Source organism: Aethalodelphis obliquidens, unplaced genomic scaffold (assembly GCF_003676395.1).
Source record: "Aethalodelphis obliquidens isolate GAN/ISIS:26980383/991018 unplaced genomic scaffold, ASM367639v1 scaffold63, whole genome shotgun sequence".
Taxonomy (NCBI): domain Eukaryota; kingdom Metazoa; phylum Chordata; class Mammalia; order Artiodactyla; family Delphinidae; genus Aethalodelphis; species Aethalodelphis obliquidens.
The window spans coordinates 1,784,559-1,800,249 of record NW_020838007.1 but is presented as its reverse complement, the minus strand read 5'-3'; the positions used below and the strand labels follow the sequence as shown (position 1 = coordinate 1,800,249).

The window sequence follows — 15,691 nt, the reverse complement described above, 5'->3', positions numbered from 1 at the left end:
AAAAAAAAAAAAAAAAAAAAGCTTTTGCACAGCAAAGGAAACCATAAACAAGACAAAAAGACAACCCTCAGAATGGGAGAAAAGATTTGCAAATGAAACAACGGACAAAGGATTAATCTCCAAAATATACAAACAGCTCATGGAGCTCAATATAAAAAACACAAACAATCCAGTTAAAAAATGGCAGAAGACCTAAATAGACATTTCAGCAAGGAAGACATACAGATGGCCAAGAGGCACATGAAAATATACTCAACATCGGGCTTCCCTGGTGGCGCAGTAGTTGAGAGTCCGCCTGCCGATGCAGGGGACGCGGGTTCGTGCCCCGGTCCGGGAAGATCCCACATGCCGCGGAGCGGCTGGGCCCGTGAGCCATGGCCGCTGAGCCTGCGCGTCCGGAGCCTGTGCTCCCCTGCGAGAGAGGCCGCAGCGGTGAGAGGCCCGCGTACCGCAAAAAAAAGAAAAAAAAATATATATATATACTCAACATCACTAATTATTAGAGAAATGCAACTCAAAACTACAATGAGATATCACCTCACATGAGTCAGAATGGCCATTATCAAAAAAGCTAGAAACATTAAATGCTGGAAAGGGTGTGGTGAAAAGGGAACCCTCCTACACTGTTGGTGGGAATGTAAATTGATACAACCACTATGGAAAAAAGTATGGAGGTTCCTTAAAAAACTAAAAATAGAACTACTATATGACCCAGCAATCCCACTGCAGGGTATATACCCTGATAAAACCATAATTCAAAAAGAGACATGCATCACAATGTTCATTGCAGCACTGTTTACAATTGCCAGGACATGGAACCAACCTAGATGTCCATCGACAGATGAATGGATAAAGAAGACGTGGCACATATATACAATGGAATATTCAGCCATAAAAAGAAAGGAAATTGAGTTATTTGTAGTGGGGTAGGTGGACCTACAGTCTGTCATACAGAGTGAAGTAAGTCAGAAAGAGGAAAACAAATACCATATGCTAATGCATATATATGGAATATAAAAAAAAAGGTACTGATGAACCTAGTTGCAGGGCAGGAATAAAGAGGTAGACATAGAGAATGAACTTGATGACATGGGGTGGGAAGGCAAAGCTGGGGCGAAGTGAGAGTAGCATCGACTTTTATACACTATCAAGTGTAAAACAGTTGGCTGGTGGGAAGCAGCAGCATAGCACAGGGAGATTGGCTCGGTGCTTTGCGATGACCTAGAGGGGTGGGATAGGGAGGATGGGAGGGAGGCTCAAGAGGGAGGGGATATGGGGACCTGTGTATGCATATGGCTGATTAACTTTGTTGTGCAACAGAAACTAACACGGTATTGTGAAGCAATTATACTCCAATAGAGATCTATTTAAAAAAATGTTCCTTTAAAAAAAAAACCTACATCTGATCAGAACCCCCTCTGCCCTCACCCTCCAACCCAAGGGCTCCTCTCCACTCCCTGCAGAGCCTGGGCTCTGGGCCTGCCCCCAGGGACACGCCCCCTCCTGCCCATCATGCCAACAGCTTCCTGCCTCAGGGCCAGTGTGTGTCCTGCTCCTTGATCCTCAGGTCACAGATACCACTGCCACCACCAACCATACCTCGCCTCCGGCCCCCAAGAAGGTGTAAAGGGGAAAACTCAGTGTGTTCCTTCCTGTGTAGGAAAAAACCCAGTTGTTCCCGACTTGTCTTTCTTCCCTGTGTATTCCCTTCCCTTCACAGACAACACTTCACTTCTGACGCTTCTGGTCACCAAATGCGTGGAGGATTTTCCCCATGATAACAATTAAGTTTCCGACCCCAGTAGGGTGTCTGAGGATTCGACTGGATTCTGACACTGTCTACCCCAGGGTGGCATCACACCCCACAGGTTAAGGGCTCAGGCCCACAAGAACATTCCCCCCGCCATGTCCCTGACCCCCTTCAGAAGCCTGGGTTTCTGACCGAATTAGAAGTTCCCACGACCCTCTCCTCAGGATCGATTAACTTCTCAATTTTGAAAAGCGAGGGTCTTAGTGGAAGGCCCCTGGATGCCACGGCCCCTCCTGCCCTGGACTGCACAGGGCACTCGCTCCCTTCTTCGAGCTGGATAGCCGCTCAGTACCTGCCACCCTGGCCTTGGGTCCCCACCCAGCAAGGCCTGGGAGTGAGCAGCCACATTTTCCAGCCCTGTGGCGTCCCACCCTCGTCCTTGTTTCTGTGCCCATAGCACCCGGGGCCTCACCATGGAGGTTCCCAGCCAGGCCCAGTAGGGGTCTCACCTTCCCAGAACTCCAGGACCCTCAGGGTGGCCGCCTCTCTACCCATTATGGGGAGGCTGGGGAGTCTGCAGACCCCTCCCCCCAAACCCCACCCTCACTCTACCCCACCCCATCCCCCCTCTGTCAGAAGAAAGGGCCAGGGGCCGAGTGCAGGAGCTGGGCCTTCCTGAGGGCCCCTTCCCTCCAGTTCTGGGTGGTCCCAAGCAAAGGAATCCATCTTCCCAGCAGAGAAATGGACCCACTCCCATCCCTGGGGATGGGACAACTGGTAGGTCAAGTGTCAGGACCCAGCAGGTGCCCGTGGGGCCCTGTCCCTCTCACACAGAGGTCACTCACCCTTAATGTTCCACACTTACCCAACCTAAACTCTCCACACTCACCCCACCAGGCGTGCGCACACACACATCACACACCTCACACACACACACACCACACATACCACACACATCACACACATCACACCACACACACACACACCACACATCACACACACACCACACATATCACACACACACCCCGAGATGCAAGCGCTTTCCACAGCAATGGGGGAGAGGGGGCGGGGCCAGAGCGCAAGGTCGCTGGCGCCTTAACTACACTTCCCAGAAGACTGTGCTACACGGTCGTCCGTGCTAGACGTCAGAGCGGCTCCGGCCCCGATGCCCTCTGGGAAATGCAGTCCACCCCTGCGCGGCGCAAAAGATCCCGGGAGTTGTAGTGCCCGTCTGGTCTGCGCAGGCGCACGTCTGGCGACGGTCGCCCGAGCTCTTTTGTGGCGGCGGCCGTCTTGTGTGAGGTGGGTGAGCTCGTCCGCGCGTCCGGCCGGCCGTCGGTTCGTCAGCCCGTCCGCCCCAGGCCTGTGTGCCGCCTCCGCGACTCCCAGCGCCGGGCGGCAGAGCCCGAGGCCTGGCCGGCCCGCGCGGGCCCGGACAACGTCGGTGACGGGCTGGTGGGGCAAGCGATGGGGCGAGAGCACAGCCCGGGGCGCGGGGCGCCTGCGGAGCCCGCCTGACCCCGACCCGGGGCGCGGGCCGCCCCCGCGGGGCTGCGCGAGGGTTCTGAGCCCCGGGAGGTGGACCCGCCCCGCCCCCGCCCGGGGCGGCCGCCAAAGGAGGGGGCCATGGAGGCCCCGGAGCCCCGGGAGGCAGGTACGGTTGGCTTGTCAGGCCGTGGGCCTGTGGATTTGCACGGAGAGGGCGGGCTGGGTTCCCGAAAGCGTCCCGGATTCAGGTCTCCTCCTCTTCACCGTGGGCACCCCGGGGATGATGGGGACGGGAATGGCGGCGCTTTTCCTCCGTAACGGGAGTGACCCATACACTGAGTAGCAGAATTAGCCCCGATGCCCTATCAGGTTGTGACGAAGTTGGGGCTCCCTTCCTGCCTCCCCTTCATTCTCCCCGTGCTGGGGGTGCCTGGTGGCTGTGGACAGAGCAGCCCTCTTGACTCATTTCTCCTTTCCAGCTCCGTCCTCTCAGGACCCTGTTCTTCCCCTCAAAGAGATTCCAGAAGATAAATTGAGTCAGGGTCTCCTGGAAGGCAGGTCCGAGGTGAGTGGCTGTCTTTTCTTTTTTGAACATTTCGTTGTTTATGTGGAGGGTTGGCACCTTCCTTCGGCCGCCGAGAATCTTTAGTCATCCAAGGACACCCCACACACACACCTGGGGGCCTGTTCTCCAGTCCTCAGGAAGCTCTGCGCGTGGGAACAGGTGCAGGTGACGCCGGGGTGTGCCATCAACATGAGTGTATGTTCCAGCCTGATTCAGTCCAGCCATGTGTCTGTTGCCGAGGACTGTGCTGTGTGCCCAGCACTGTGCTGGGAGCTCTGATGAGTGGTTCTAGTGCCACCCAAGCAAGTAGGTGACAGCTTACATGAGATCACTTCACTTATCTCCACACTCAGGCCCATGGGATGTTTGTAGCAGTTGGTCCTTGTTTGGGGGAGTTTTCCGGGATGGAATTAGGTAGGAGGATGTGGAACAGCTGATGGAAGGGCTGCATTGCAGTGTTGGGGTCAGAGTGATGGTAGGGGGTGTGTCCCTGTGTGCTTTTCCTCTGTACCCAGCTCCTGACATGGGGCCTTCATGGAAAAACTTGGAGTTTTAGAGGATCTGTGGGCTTGACAGGGAATTGGCCCTGGGGCCACTTCTGCAGCTGGGAGAGGTGCAAATCCCTCCTTTTACAGATTTTGGGTTTTGCTCCTCATTTTGTTCCACCACCTAAACTACCCCCACTCATCGTAGTGTTTAGAAAAGTGCGCTGGATAAAGACAGTGTGAGGTGGTGAAAGGTCAGGAGGATTGAGAATCCTTTGATTTTTTTAGGATTTGGCAATTCTGTTAACTTACCACTTGAAAAGTAGAAATGACTGTAAAACATGTATGGTGAGATATGCCCAGCTTCTGTAATGTTAGAATGTGCTGTAGTTCTATAAGACCCTTGGGAGACATAACAAGCACATGCAATACATGATCCTTGATGGGTTATAGATCCAAATATTCTATCAAAGGCATTTAGAAAGATTGAGAAAATTTGAAAATATACTGTATCTTAGATCATGTTGTATGAATATTTAATTTCATGGGTGTGATGATGGCATTGTGATTGTGTCAGAGAACATCCTTAGGAGATACAGGCTGAAGAATGTAAGGTGAGATGTTCTGATGTCTGCAACTTGCCTTGAAAAGGTTCAGGAAAAAGTGGTGTCTGTGTGAGAGTGACCACCTCGGGAGGTACTCCCCTTCTTGTGCACAGATATTATTCCTGAAATACCAGCTTCTCAGGTCTTTGAGTAACTGGTCCTCTCTCCAAAGTACTCTCCCCTCCCAGCAGTCTCATACTACGTCAAGGGTTCTGCTCTGCTGGGACATCCCCCGTGAGCTGTTCTGACTCTTCTGCTAGTTTTATTTCCACATCTGCCTTTTTTTTTCTTTTTAAATAAAGTTAATTAATTTAATTTTTGGCTGCGTTGGGCCTTCGTTGCTGCGCGCAGGCTTCTCTCTGGTTGTGGCAAGTGGGGGCTACTCATCGTTGCAGTGCGCGGACTTCTCATTGCAGTGGCTTCTCTTGTTGCGGAGCACGGGGCTCTAGGCATGCGGGCTTCAGTAGTTGTGGCACACGAGCTCAGTAGTTGTGGCTCGCAGGCTCTAGAGTGCAGGCTCAGTAGTTGTGGCACAGGGGCTTAGTTGCTCCGTGGCATGAGGGATCTTACCAGACTAGTGCTCAAACCCGTGTCCCCTGCATTGGCAGGCGGATTCTTAACCACTGCACCACCAGGGAAGCCCCTCCACGTCTGCCTTTGATTCCCACACCCTTTTGCTTCCTGTCCTGCAAAATGAAGACACACCAGACATGGGCTTTTGCTGGTGGGTTGGTAATACCCCTCAGAAAGTCCTGTGCCAAGGCTCAAATCCTGTCCTGCTCTTGCCTGTTGACACCTCCATACTGAAACCACGTAGCCTCTGACAGTGCTCTCTCGCCAGCACCGCATTGTGATGTCTCTGGAGCTTTGTTTCTGCCCATTTCCTCCTTCTTTCTGCCAGTGCCATCACCATTATGCTTCATCCCTGCATGCCTTAGTTATGGGCACGTTCTCAGCATGTGTCCTCACTCCGACCTTCTCATTTCCCTGAAATCCGGTGGGTTTTTTGGATCAGGTTTATTGAGGTGTAATTTATACACAATAAATTTCTCCAATTTTATATATGTAGGATTTGGTGAGTTTTGGCAAGTGTATACAGTTGTGTAACCAGCACCACAATCACGATATAGAACTTTTCCATCACCCAAAAAGTTCCTTCATGTCCCTTTGAAGCCCATCTTCTCCACCCACCCCCTTGGCATCCAGTATAATTCTGTCTTTTTAAGAATTTCATGTGGAATTATAAGATATGTAGTCTTTGTTTCTGACTTATTTCAGTTAGCATTATGCTTTTGACTTCATTTCCTTGTTTGAATCAGTAGCTTGGTCCTATTGATTGTCTAGTGATATTCCATTTGTTTTAGGTTCCTAGGGCTGCCACAGCAAAGTGCCACAGACTGTGTGGCTCAAGCAATAGAAATTTATTGTCTCATAGTTCTGGAGGCTAGAAGTCTAAGATCAAGGTGTTGATAGGTTTCTTCTGAGCTTCTCTCCTTGGTTTGCAGATGGTGCTTCTCTGTGTCCTCACGTTCTCCCCTCTGTACATGTTTGTGTCCAAATTTCCATTTCTTATAAGGACACTAATTCTACCATTTTAGGACCCATCTTAATGACCTCGTTTACCTTAATTACCTTTTTAAAGGCCTTGTCTTCAAATATAGTCACATTCTAAGGTATTGGAGCTTAGGGCTTCAACATATGAATTTGGAGGGACACAGTTCAGCACATAACATTGTTGCATATGTACTCCACAATTTGTTTATCCATTCACCAACTGATGGACGTTTAGGTTGTTTCCTCGTTTAGGTTATTACAAATAAACCTGCTATAAATATTGGAGTATAAGTATAGATGTGTGTTTTAATTTCTCTTGAATAAATACCCAAGAGTGGAATGGCTGAGTCATATAGTAAATATATGTTTAATTATTGATTTTATTGGTCTTTGCAGAGAACCATCTTTTGGTTTCATTGATTTTCTCTATGGCTTTTCTGTGCTCTTTTTCATCAGTTTCTGGTTATTATTTCCTTTCTTTACTTTGGCTTTTTTTTGATTGTTTGTTTTGATGTGGACCATTTTTTTTAAAGCCTTTATTGAATTTGTTACAATAGTGCTTCTGTTTTATGTTTTTGGTTTTTTGGCCCCAAGGCATGTGGGATCTTAGCTCCCCAACCAGGGATCGAACCCACATCCCCTGCATTGGAGGGCAGAGTCTTAACCACTGGACCACCAGGGAGGTAGCTACTTTGGCTTCTTTTTTTTTTTTTTGAAATGATTTTTTGCTTTTAATTCATTGCATAAAATGCTAATGTCCAAATTCAGGCAGGTAGCTCTTACAACCATCAGGAGCTTCAACCCTGCTAACAGCTAAGTATGCATTTTCTTTTAGCATTGTAGCATTGCTTAATCAAAATAATAAAATAAATAATCAAATCTACAGGAGTAATTATGCAAATATCACCCCACCTACACCAGTGAATTCTTTTTTTTCACAACACACACACACACACACACACACTGTATTTTATTTTTACAAGAGATAAATAAACTGACACCAAGCATTGTAAATGGATGACCACAACAAAAGCAACAATGATTGCAGTTACCAAACACGAAACACACTCATACTATGTCATAATATTGACATTCAGTCCAGTAATTCTCCACTGTAACAGCTCCTTTACTTTGCAGTGAAAATTGATTTGTATATTTTTTGCCTCTGAGTCCTTGTGGGATTTTTTTTTTATTCAAACAGAAAGTCACAAAAATTATAATCATCGTCATCAGTTCACTCAGTCCCATGTAATTAATTTTTTTTTCATCTTGATCTTTTGTTAGCACTTTTATGAATTCATCAGTTTTCCGTTAGAGTTCTGAAAATGCTTATTCATTCAGTTCAGCAGTATAGTCAGTTACCAGAAACCTGTACTTGTCAGAGTCTTTTCCATGAATTCCTTGAAGATGAAACCCTTTTGTAGGAACATTTTTGCGAAAGCATCAGCGTACACCCTGAACTGTCTGTAAATGACAAAAGACTTAAAAATGACCACGGTTAAAGATTTGATGAAAGTTCATAATAATGGAATTGACAAGGAAATTTAGTTATTTCTGAGATATACATTTTAAAGTAATAACTAGAATTATGACTTAACATTATACCAGAACATATAAGATTTTTAGAAATTTCATGTAATGTTTGAAACATTTATATTAACATATTTCCATACAAATAACCAAAGAAAGTTTAGTATTAGTTGTTTTTTTGTTGTTTGTTTTTTTATACTGCAGGTTCTTATTAGTCATCAGTTTTATACACATCAGTGTATACTACTTTGTTTTCTTAAGGGTGAAACTGAGGTATTGATTTGACACCTATTCTCATTAGCATTCAGTGCTATAAATTTACCTCTAAGTCCTGCTTTAGCTATATTCCACAAATTTTCTGTTGTATTTCCCTTTTTTTCAGTTCAAAATAGTTTCTAATTTTTTTGTAATTTCTCCTTCAACTGTGTATTATTCAGGAGTGTATTGTTTAATTCTAAATATGTGGAGAATTTTCTGGGTATCTTTTTTTTTTTTTTTTTTGCAGAGGGGCTGCTTTGGGTCTTCATTGCTGCGTGCGGGCTTTCTCTAGTTGTGGTGAGCAGGGGCTACTCTTCATTGTGCGTGGGCTTCTCATTGTGGTGGTTTTTCTTGTTGCAGAACATGGGCTCTAGGTACATGGGCTTCAGTAGTTGTGGCTTGTGGGCTCTAGAGTGCAGGCTCAGTAGTTGTGGCACACTGGCTTAGTTGCTCTGCAGCATGTGGGATCTTCCCGGACCAGAGCTTGAACCCATGTCCCCTGCATTGGCAGGTGGATTTTTAACCACTGTGCCACCAGGGAAGCCTGGGTCTTACTTTTTAAATTCAATTTGACAATCTGTAGTTTTTACTTGGGATATTTAGACTATTCACATTTAACATAATTATCCATACGGCTGGGTTTATATCTGCCGTTATGCTATTTGTTTTCTACGTCTTGTATCTTTTTAAATTCTGTTTCACCCTTAACGCTTTCTTTTGAGGTAAACAAATACTGTTTTATGATACTTTTTTGTTGTTGTTTTGTTTTGTTTAGTTTTATGATACTTTTAATTCTGATTTTATTAACTTTTTTTCCTTTTAGTTACCTGATTGGATTCTAGATGGAGTGAATTTTACTTTGTTGGGTGTTGGGTTTAATTCCTTAAATGTTTTGTGATGCAGTGAAATTACTTAGTGTCGGTTGGATCCTTCCAAGGCTTACTTTTAGGTTTTGTTAAGGTGGGTCCAGAGAAGTCTTTAATCTCAGGCTAATTTTGCCCCACTGCTGAAGCAGCAGCCTTCTGGGGACTTTACTCAGTGTCCCATAGAGCAGGAGGACATTCACTCTGGCCGGTTGGAGCACAGACTGTTCCCAGTCCTGTTTGAGTTTTAATGATTGTCCTGCACACACCTCTTTCTGCTGTTTCTTTCCCTGGTTTGGGGTCATTCCTCAGTCAATCTTGAGCACATCCAGAGTTCCAAGCCTGTGTGGCTCCCTTTGCTGTGGCACGTTGCCCTGAAAATTCTAGTTTCCTGGTCTCCCCAAACTCCGTTCTCTGTCTCCTCAACTCCTTGGACCACAAGCTCTCTCTGGATTCCCACACCCTGCACTGTGATCAGGGACTACTTCCATGTGGGAAGGTGAGGCTGTTGTAGGGCTCACTTTGTTTGTTCTCAGGGGTCTCTGTTCTGAGCTGTCCTTTGTCCAGTGTCTGGAAATTGACCATTGTTTCATACATCTTACCCAGTTTACTAGTTGTTTGAGGTAAGGAGGGCAAATCTGGTGCCCATTACCCCTTTGTGTCTAGAAACAGAACTTGAAACTCAGTTTTTACCAGGCTGCTTTTTTTAACCAGGTCACTCCTTGGGCCCATGCTCAGAACCTGTTCACGCCTGTCCCCCTCCTGCCTTCCCCCCATGCTGCCTGCTGCAGAATGCAGACGCTGTCACCTTGGAGTAGATACCTATCTTCATACACTGGCCACTGTGGCCTGCCTCCCCACCTCCTCCCTGACTCCAGTTCACTTTACTGCTGAGGACCTGCTTGCCCCACCTCTTCTGTGTCCCCCCAACCCCCACCTTTTTTTTTTTTTTTAGTATTTATTTATTTATTTGGCTGTGCTGGGTCTTAGTCGCGACAAGCAGGATCTTCGTTGCTGCGTGAAGGGTCTTCAGTTGCAGCGCGTGGGATCTTTTTAGTTGCGGCATGAGGGATCTAGTTCCCTGACCAGAGATTGAACCCGGGCCCCCTGCATTGGGAGTGCAGAGTCTTCCGCTGGACCATCAGGGAAGTCCCTGCCTATCTTCTAATGCATCCCTGTCATGACTGTATGTGGCCTGGGCTGCTCTTTGTTCTCTTCTCATGGGACAGGCACTGGGTCTCCAACCTCTTGGCGTGCCCAGCTGGAGAGGTAAGAAGCCCTGGCCGGCAGAATACTGGGGTTCCAGAGGAGGAGTCACATAAGGGAAGTCATTTGGGACTTTCAGGACACTTGGAACCAGAGTGACCGAGTTGGGGGGGTTACCCCGAGACCAGGGGCCAGTGTTGGGGGAAAGTGGGAGAAGGTTGCGAGGGGGTGGGCTGGGATGTGGCCCCAGGAGGGTAAGGGAGCAGGGGTCTGGCAGGAAAGAGTGGGGGGCAAGCAGGAAGGACACGGAGCAGTACAGGGTCCTTCCTTAGGGTGCAGTGAGGGCTTCCTGTCTGGGTTTGGGGCCTTTTGCAGTGATGGGACTTGAATAGGGTTTGAGGCTCTTTGTATTATATTTCAAGTTCTGTAAGTTGGCCAGAATTTATGGCCTCAGCCTGTGCCCCCACTGTAGCACCTATACGTGGGCTGCCCAGTTAGCTGGGCCCTCCCAGGCCAGGCTGCGTGGCAATTCCTGGCTGAGTTGTGGTGTGTGCGTCGGGGCTATAAGACAGATGGTGTCTACAGCCCTATCTTCTGCGCTCAGGAGGTCACCCGAGGTTATCTCTGCTACTGAGGTCCTCAGTCACCCAAAAACGCAAGTGGACTGACTCCCATCCTGGGTGAGAGAGAATATGTGTGTCATTCCAGGAGTTGGTGACTTTCAAGGACGTGGCCGTGGACTTCACCCAGGAGGAGTGGGGACAGCTGGACTCCCCTCAGAGGGCCCTGTACCGGGACGTGATGCTGGAGAACTACCAGAACCTTCTTGCCCTGGGTAAGATGGCTCCCAAGGTGAGGAGGCCGCAGTCTGGGCATCCACCAGTCTGTATGTGTTCCTGAGTCTTCCTTGTGGTATATGTCCCAGGCCCTTGTGGCACCAACTGGCATCTTTACCTGGAAGTGTGGCTGGTCCTGGGGTGGGGCCCAGAGGAAAGGGAGGGGGTGGACAGGGCCCTGGAAGCCCAGCCTGCCCTAGATGGGGCATGTCAGTACCTGTGGGGTCCTCAGACACACATGTCAGTATGGGTTCCATGTCTCAGGCCCCCTTCCTTGAAGTTGGCACCACCTCTCCGTGCCTCAGGCCGCTGGGGCCACTCCAGGGCTGCTGGGCTTGTGGGCTGGTCTGGAGAGCACAGCACCCAGAGCCACGCAGCTTTCTCCCTTCGCACAGGGCCTCCCGTCTGCAAGCCAGATGTAATCTCTCACCTGGAACGAGGCGAGGAGCCATGGTGGGCGCCTAGAGCTGTCCCTGGAGGGGCTGGTCCAGGTGAGTGGGATGCAGTGGGAGGATGTAGAGCCCCACCCCCACTGCCCCATGGGGCCTGCTTTCCTTCCGCGGTCCACTGCCCTGCTCCGTCTGCACCTGCTCAGTGCCCCTCCTGCTCCTCTGTCCTCCCCCGACCCCCTGGCTCTTTTCAGCATCCCCTGGCTTCTCCAAGCCTCCTTTCCCTCTTTCTTCCTCCTCTTCCCTGCTCGCCAGCCTGCCTGCCTTGCCCTGAGTGCTCCCCTCTGCACAGCCCTGAGCTTGCGCTCTCTCTCTCCCCCTGCTGATCTCTACTCTCTCTCCTGCACTTACCTGTTCTCCCGGCAGATCTCAGCCCTGAGCCCCAGCGCCGCACCTCCGCCTGCTCTCAGAAGGTAGTATCTCCATTTCTTACAGAACCAGAATGGGAGCCGGGGCCTGAGGTGGAGGAGCCATGGTCTCAGCAGCTGTGCGTTTACAAAGAAGAACCGTCATGGGAGCTGATCGCAGGTGGGCTGGCGAGGTCCGGTCTCCACAGCCCCGGTCCTGGTGACAGGGGCGCCCAGGGGGCCCTGGCGACTGCTCTGTCACAATGTGAGGCCGCCAGCACCAGGGACGGTCCCACAGAGGAGCACCGATGGGGCCATGTGGTGTCTGAGGAGGCTCTTGGCCGGAGGTGTGCCCTCCTGGCCCAGCCCAGCCTTCCCGCAGAAGGAGCCTCTCCGGACGGCTGCGTGGGGAGCGTGCAGTCCAGCAGAGTCAGGCATCGGAGCCCGGGTGCCGGGAGCGGCCCGTTCACGTGTGGCGAGTGCGGCAAGGCCTTCCAGCGAAGCGCGGCCCTGGCACTGCACCGGCGGTGGCACGCGCGAGAGAAGGCCTACAAGTGCGGTGAGTGTGGCAAGGCCTTCACCTGGAGCACCAACCTCCTGGAGCACCGGCGTGTCCACACCGGCGAGAAGCCCTTCCTCTGCGGCCAGTGCGGCAAGGCCTTCAGCTGCCACTCATCCCTTAACGTGCACCGGCGCGTCCACACGGGCGAGCGGCCCTACAAGTGCGGCGCCTGTGACAAGGCCTTCAGCTGCAGCTCGCTGCTCGGCATGCACCTGCGTGTCCACACCGGTGAGAGGCCCTACCGGTGCGGCGAGTGCGGCAAGGCCTTCAACCAGCGGACACACCTGACGCGGCACCGCCGGATCCACACTGGTGAGAAGCCCTACCGGTGCGGCGCGTGCGGCCGGGCCTTCGCCTGCCACTCATCCCTGACGGTGCACGAGAAGCTCCACAGCGGGGACAAGCCCTTCCAGTGCGGCGACTGCCAGAAGGCCTTCAGCAGCCGCTCCCGCCTGACGCTGCACCAGCGTGCCCACACGGGCGAGAAGCCCTTCAAGTGCAGCCAGTGCGGCAAAGCCTTCAGCTGCCACTCGTACCTGGTGGTGCACCAGCGCGTCCACAGTGGCGAGAAGCCCTTCCGCTGCAACGAGTGCGGCAAGGCCTTCAGCTCCCACTCCTACCTGATTGTGCATCAGCGCGTCCACACCGGCGAGAAGCCCTTCGACTGCAGCCGCTGCTGGAAGGCCTTCAGCTGCCACTCGTCGCTCATCGTGCACCAGCGCGTCCACACCGGGGAGAAACCCTATAAGTGCGGCCAGTGCGGCCGGGCCTTCAGCCAGAATCACTGTCTCATTAAACATCAAAAGACCCACTCCGCGGAGAAGCCCTTTAAGTGTCATGAGTGCGGCGAGGTGTTCGGCTGGAGCGGCCCCCTGGCAGAGCACCGCAGGCTGCACAGCAGGGAGAAGCCCTTTGCCGTCCAGTTCGACAAGCGCTTGCTGAGCACTTACTGCATGCCTGGCAGCCTACTGGGTACAGGGGGCTCCGGCGGGAGCAGTGTGGGCCCTGTTGATGCCCTAGGCGTGGCTGAGCTCCTGGGCGTGGTCCCACCCTTGGCCGGAAGGAGTTCCCCGTGGGCAGCAACCCCAGAAATTAACTCATGTGTGCGAGAGACACCCACCTGCCCACCCGGAAACACCCCTTAAGGCTGTCACCTCCTGGGAAGGGATCCACCGTAGGAGAGGAGAATTGAGCACGTTTGAGGATGTACTGTCTTCCTGGTTTTTTTTTTCCGGTCTTTTCTTTGATGGGTTTGGAAGTCACTGAGGGGGGACAGATCTTCCCTGCATATGAAAAGAAGGTATGTCAGTCATGTGTCCTTGGACAGCCTCTTGGTGTGATTTCGATCTGGAATTTCCTTTGTAAACTCTTACGTTTAGAATGATAATTAAAAAAAAAACTGAATTATGAACAGTATTACTTTTAAGTGAACGTTATATTCCAGGAGAGGAGAATAAGCTCAGGTGGTAGGCATTTGGGAAAAAGCAAATTTCCTGGACTCGCTTCACTCACATAGCTCTGCTGCAGAGTCACGTTGTTAGTCATGCTGTTAGCGCAGCTGTCTTGGAACCTGGCCCAGCATCCACATAGCCGGGTCCTAACATGCCAGCCTCATGCCTGGCCACCTCGTCCATGCTGGAAGCTGGAAGGACACAGGGGTGTGCCTCCAGGGTGCAGTGTTGGCACACAGGTGTCTGGAAGCACACCTCCACCCCGGCTGGCAAGGCCACCTGCAGGGCCGCTCAGGTACCACGTAGCTCAGCCCTGTGAGAGGAGCTGGGCCCCGTGCTCCCCGGAGAAGGAAAAAGACGGTGTTCATCTGGGACTCATGGCATTTCTGCTCAGTTCTAAGCAGATATAAGCTGCCTTCTCAGTGATGATACTTCACATTTGTATAAAGTGCTAGAGTTTATGAAATGCTTTTTAGTATACTTTTTAAACTATGGAGGCAAAATAACCACTTTACAGAAAATACAGAATTAAGGGGAAAATACCCATAATTCTTAATAAAATTGCATTTCGCACTTCGGTACGTTACCTTCTGCTTTTTGATATTGCATTTTTACATTAAACACGGTGTATACAGTCAACATTCTAATCTTTTTCCCCTGCTTACCTGCATAGCAGGACTTCTTTTTCCCGCAGAGCCTCACTGTCTTTGGAGCTGTCCTTCTGGATGGGGGCGAGATGTTCTATTAGCTGTTTTTTTGTTGGATGCAGAAGTTATTTCCAAGTTTTCACTGTTACAAGTCATTCTTCATATAGCATCTTTTTGCATTATCCTTCTTTAGCGTTGTCTTAGAGTAGATTTCTAGAAGTGAGAGTTTTGAGATAAAGGAAATGAACAGCCTAAGGCATCGTTTTAGTATATTTTTGGTTGTGTGATAACAAAAGTAATACCATCTCAGTGTGAGGAGAACCGACAGTAGTTGTCAGGCGCGTCCAGGTCCCGGAGGCCGACGCTGCTCCGAGCTGGGTCCAGACGGGCTTGCTTCTGGGTGCCAGGGCGATGATCCCAGGTGTCCACCCCCATCGTTCCTCCAGCGTCCTTGGGGCTGGTCTCAGGCCCTTCCTCCATGACAAATAGGGAAAGTTCTATTGGACAACTGCATTGGCAAAAGATAGATAAAATCTCGGTTTGATTCATTTTCATACTCATTTTTCCTATTTTAAAAGAAATTCAAATGCAAACATCTTGGGGGACCCCGGACACCACACCTGCTGTCTGCCTGGCGGGGCTGTTAACGCCCTCAGCTGAGAGCAGCACCTTGCTCTTTGATAACCGGTGAGGTTGAAATGGAATGTGTTCTTATTGTTGGTCTTCTTGAAAACTGTTTGAAATACCCTTTGGCCCCCTTCCATTGAAGTCTCGATGTTCTTTTATTTACATATAAACTTTGTTTTCTGATCATACACGTAATACATGTATATTGAAGAAATTTGGGGGAAAAAATCAATTTTATAAGAATTAAAATGACCCTTAGAATCAGTTCACAGGTCATGACCTGGAGATGGATTTCTTTCTGTTTTTTTCCTCTGCGTGTATACACGTCTTTTTTTTTTTTACAAAAAAAGTGTAAAGGGCTGTATTATAGGCAAAATTATTTAAGTCAATAAATAAATTTTTAAGGAATTGTACATGTTCTGATTCATTCCACTGCCAATCACCTTAGCTTCTCCAGTATTAGAGTAA

General features: G+C 49.9%; 1 protein-coding gene across 1 annotated transcript; it reads left to right on the top strand.

Moving 5' to 3' along the window:
• Positions 1-1,388: 1,388 nt before the first annotated feature.
• ZNF74 (zinc finger protein 74) lies at positions 1,389-15,631 on the top strand. The gene is given in 6 exon segments (XM_027088420.1): positions 1,389-3,404; positions 3,718-3,803; positions 11,013-11,139; positions 11,536-11,631; positions 11,956-13,560; positions 13,563-15,631. Coding segments are annotated over 6 exon segments (1,974 nt in total). The 5' UTR covers positions 1,389-3,376; the 3' UTR covers positions 13,595-15,631.
• The last annotated feature ends 60 nt before the right edge of the window (positions 15,632-15,691 follow it).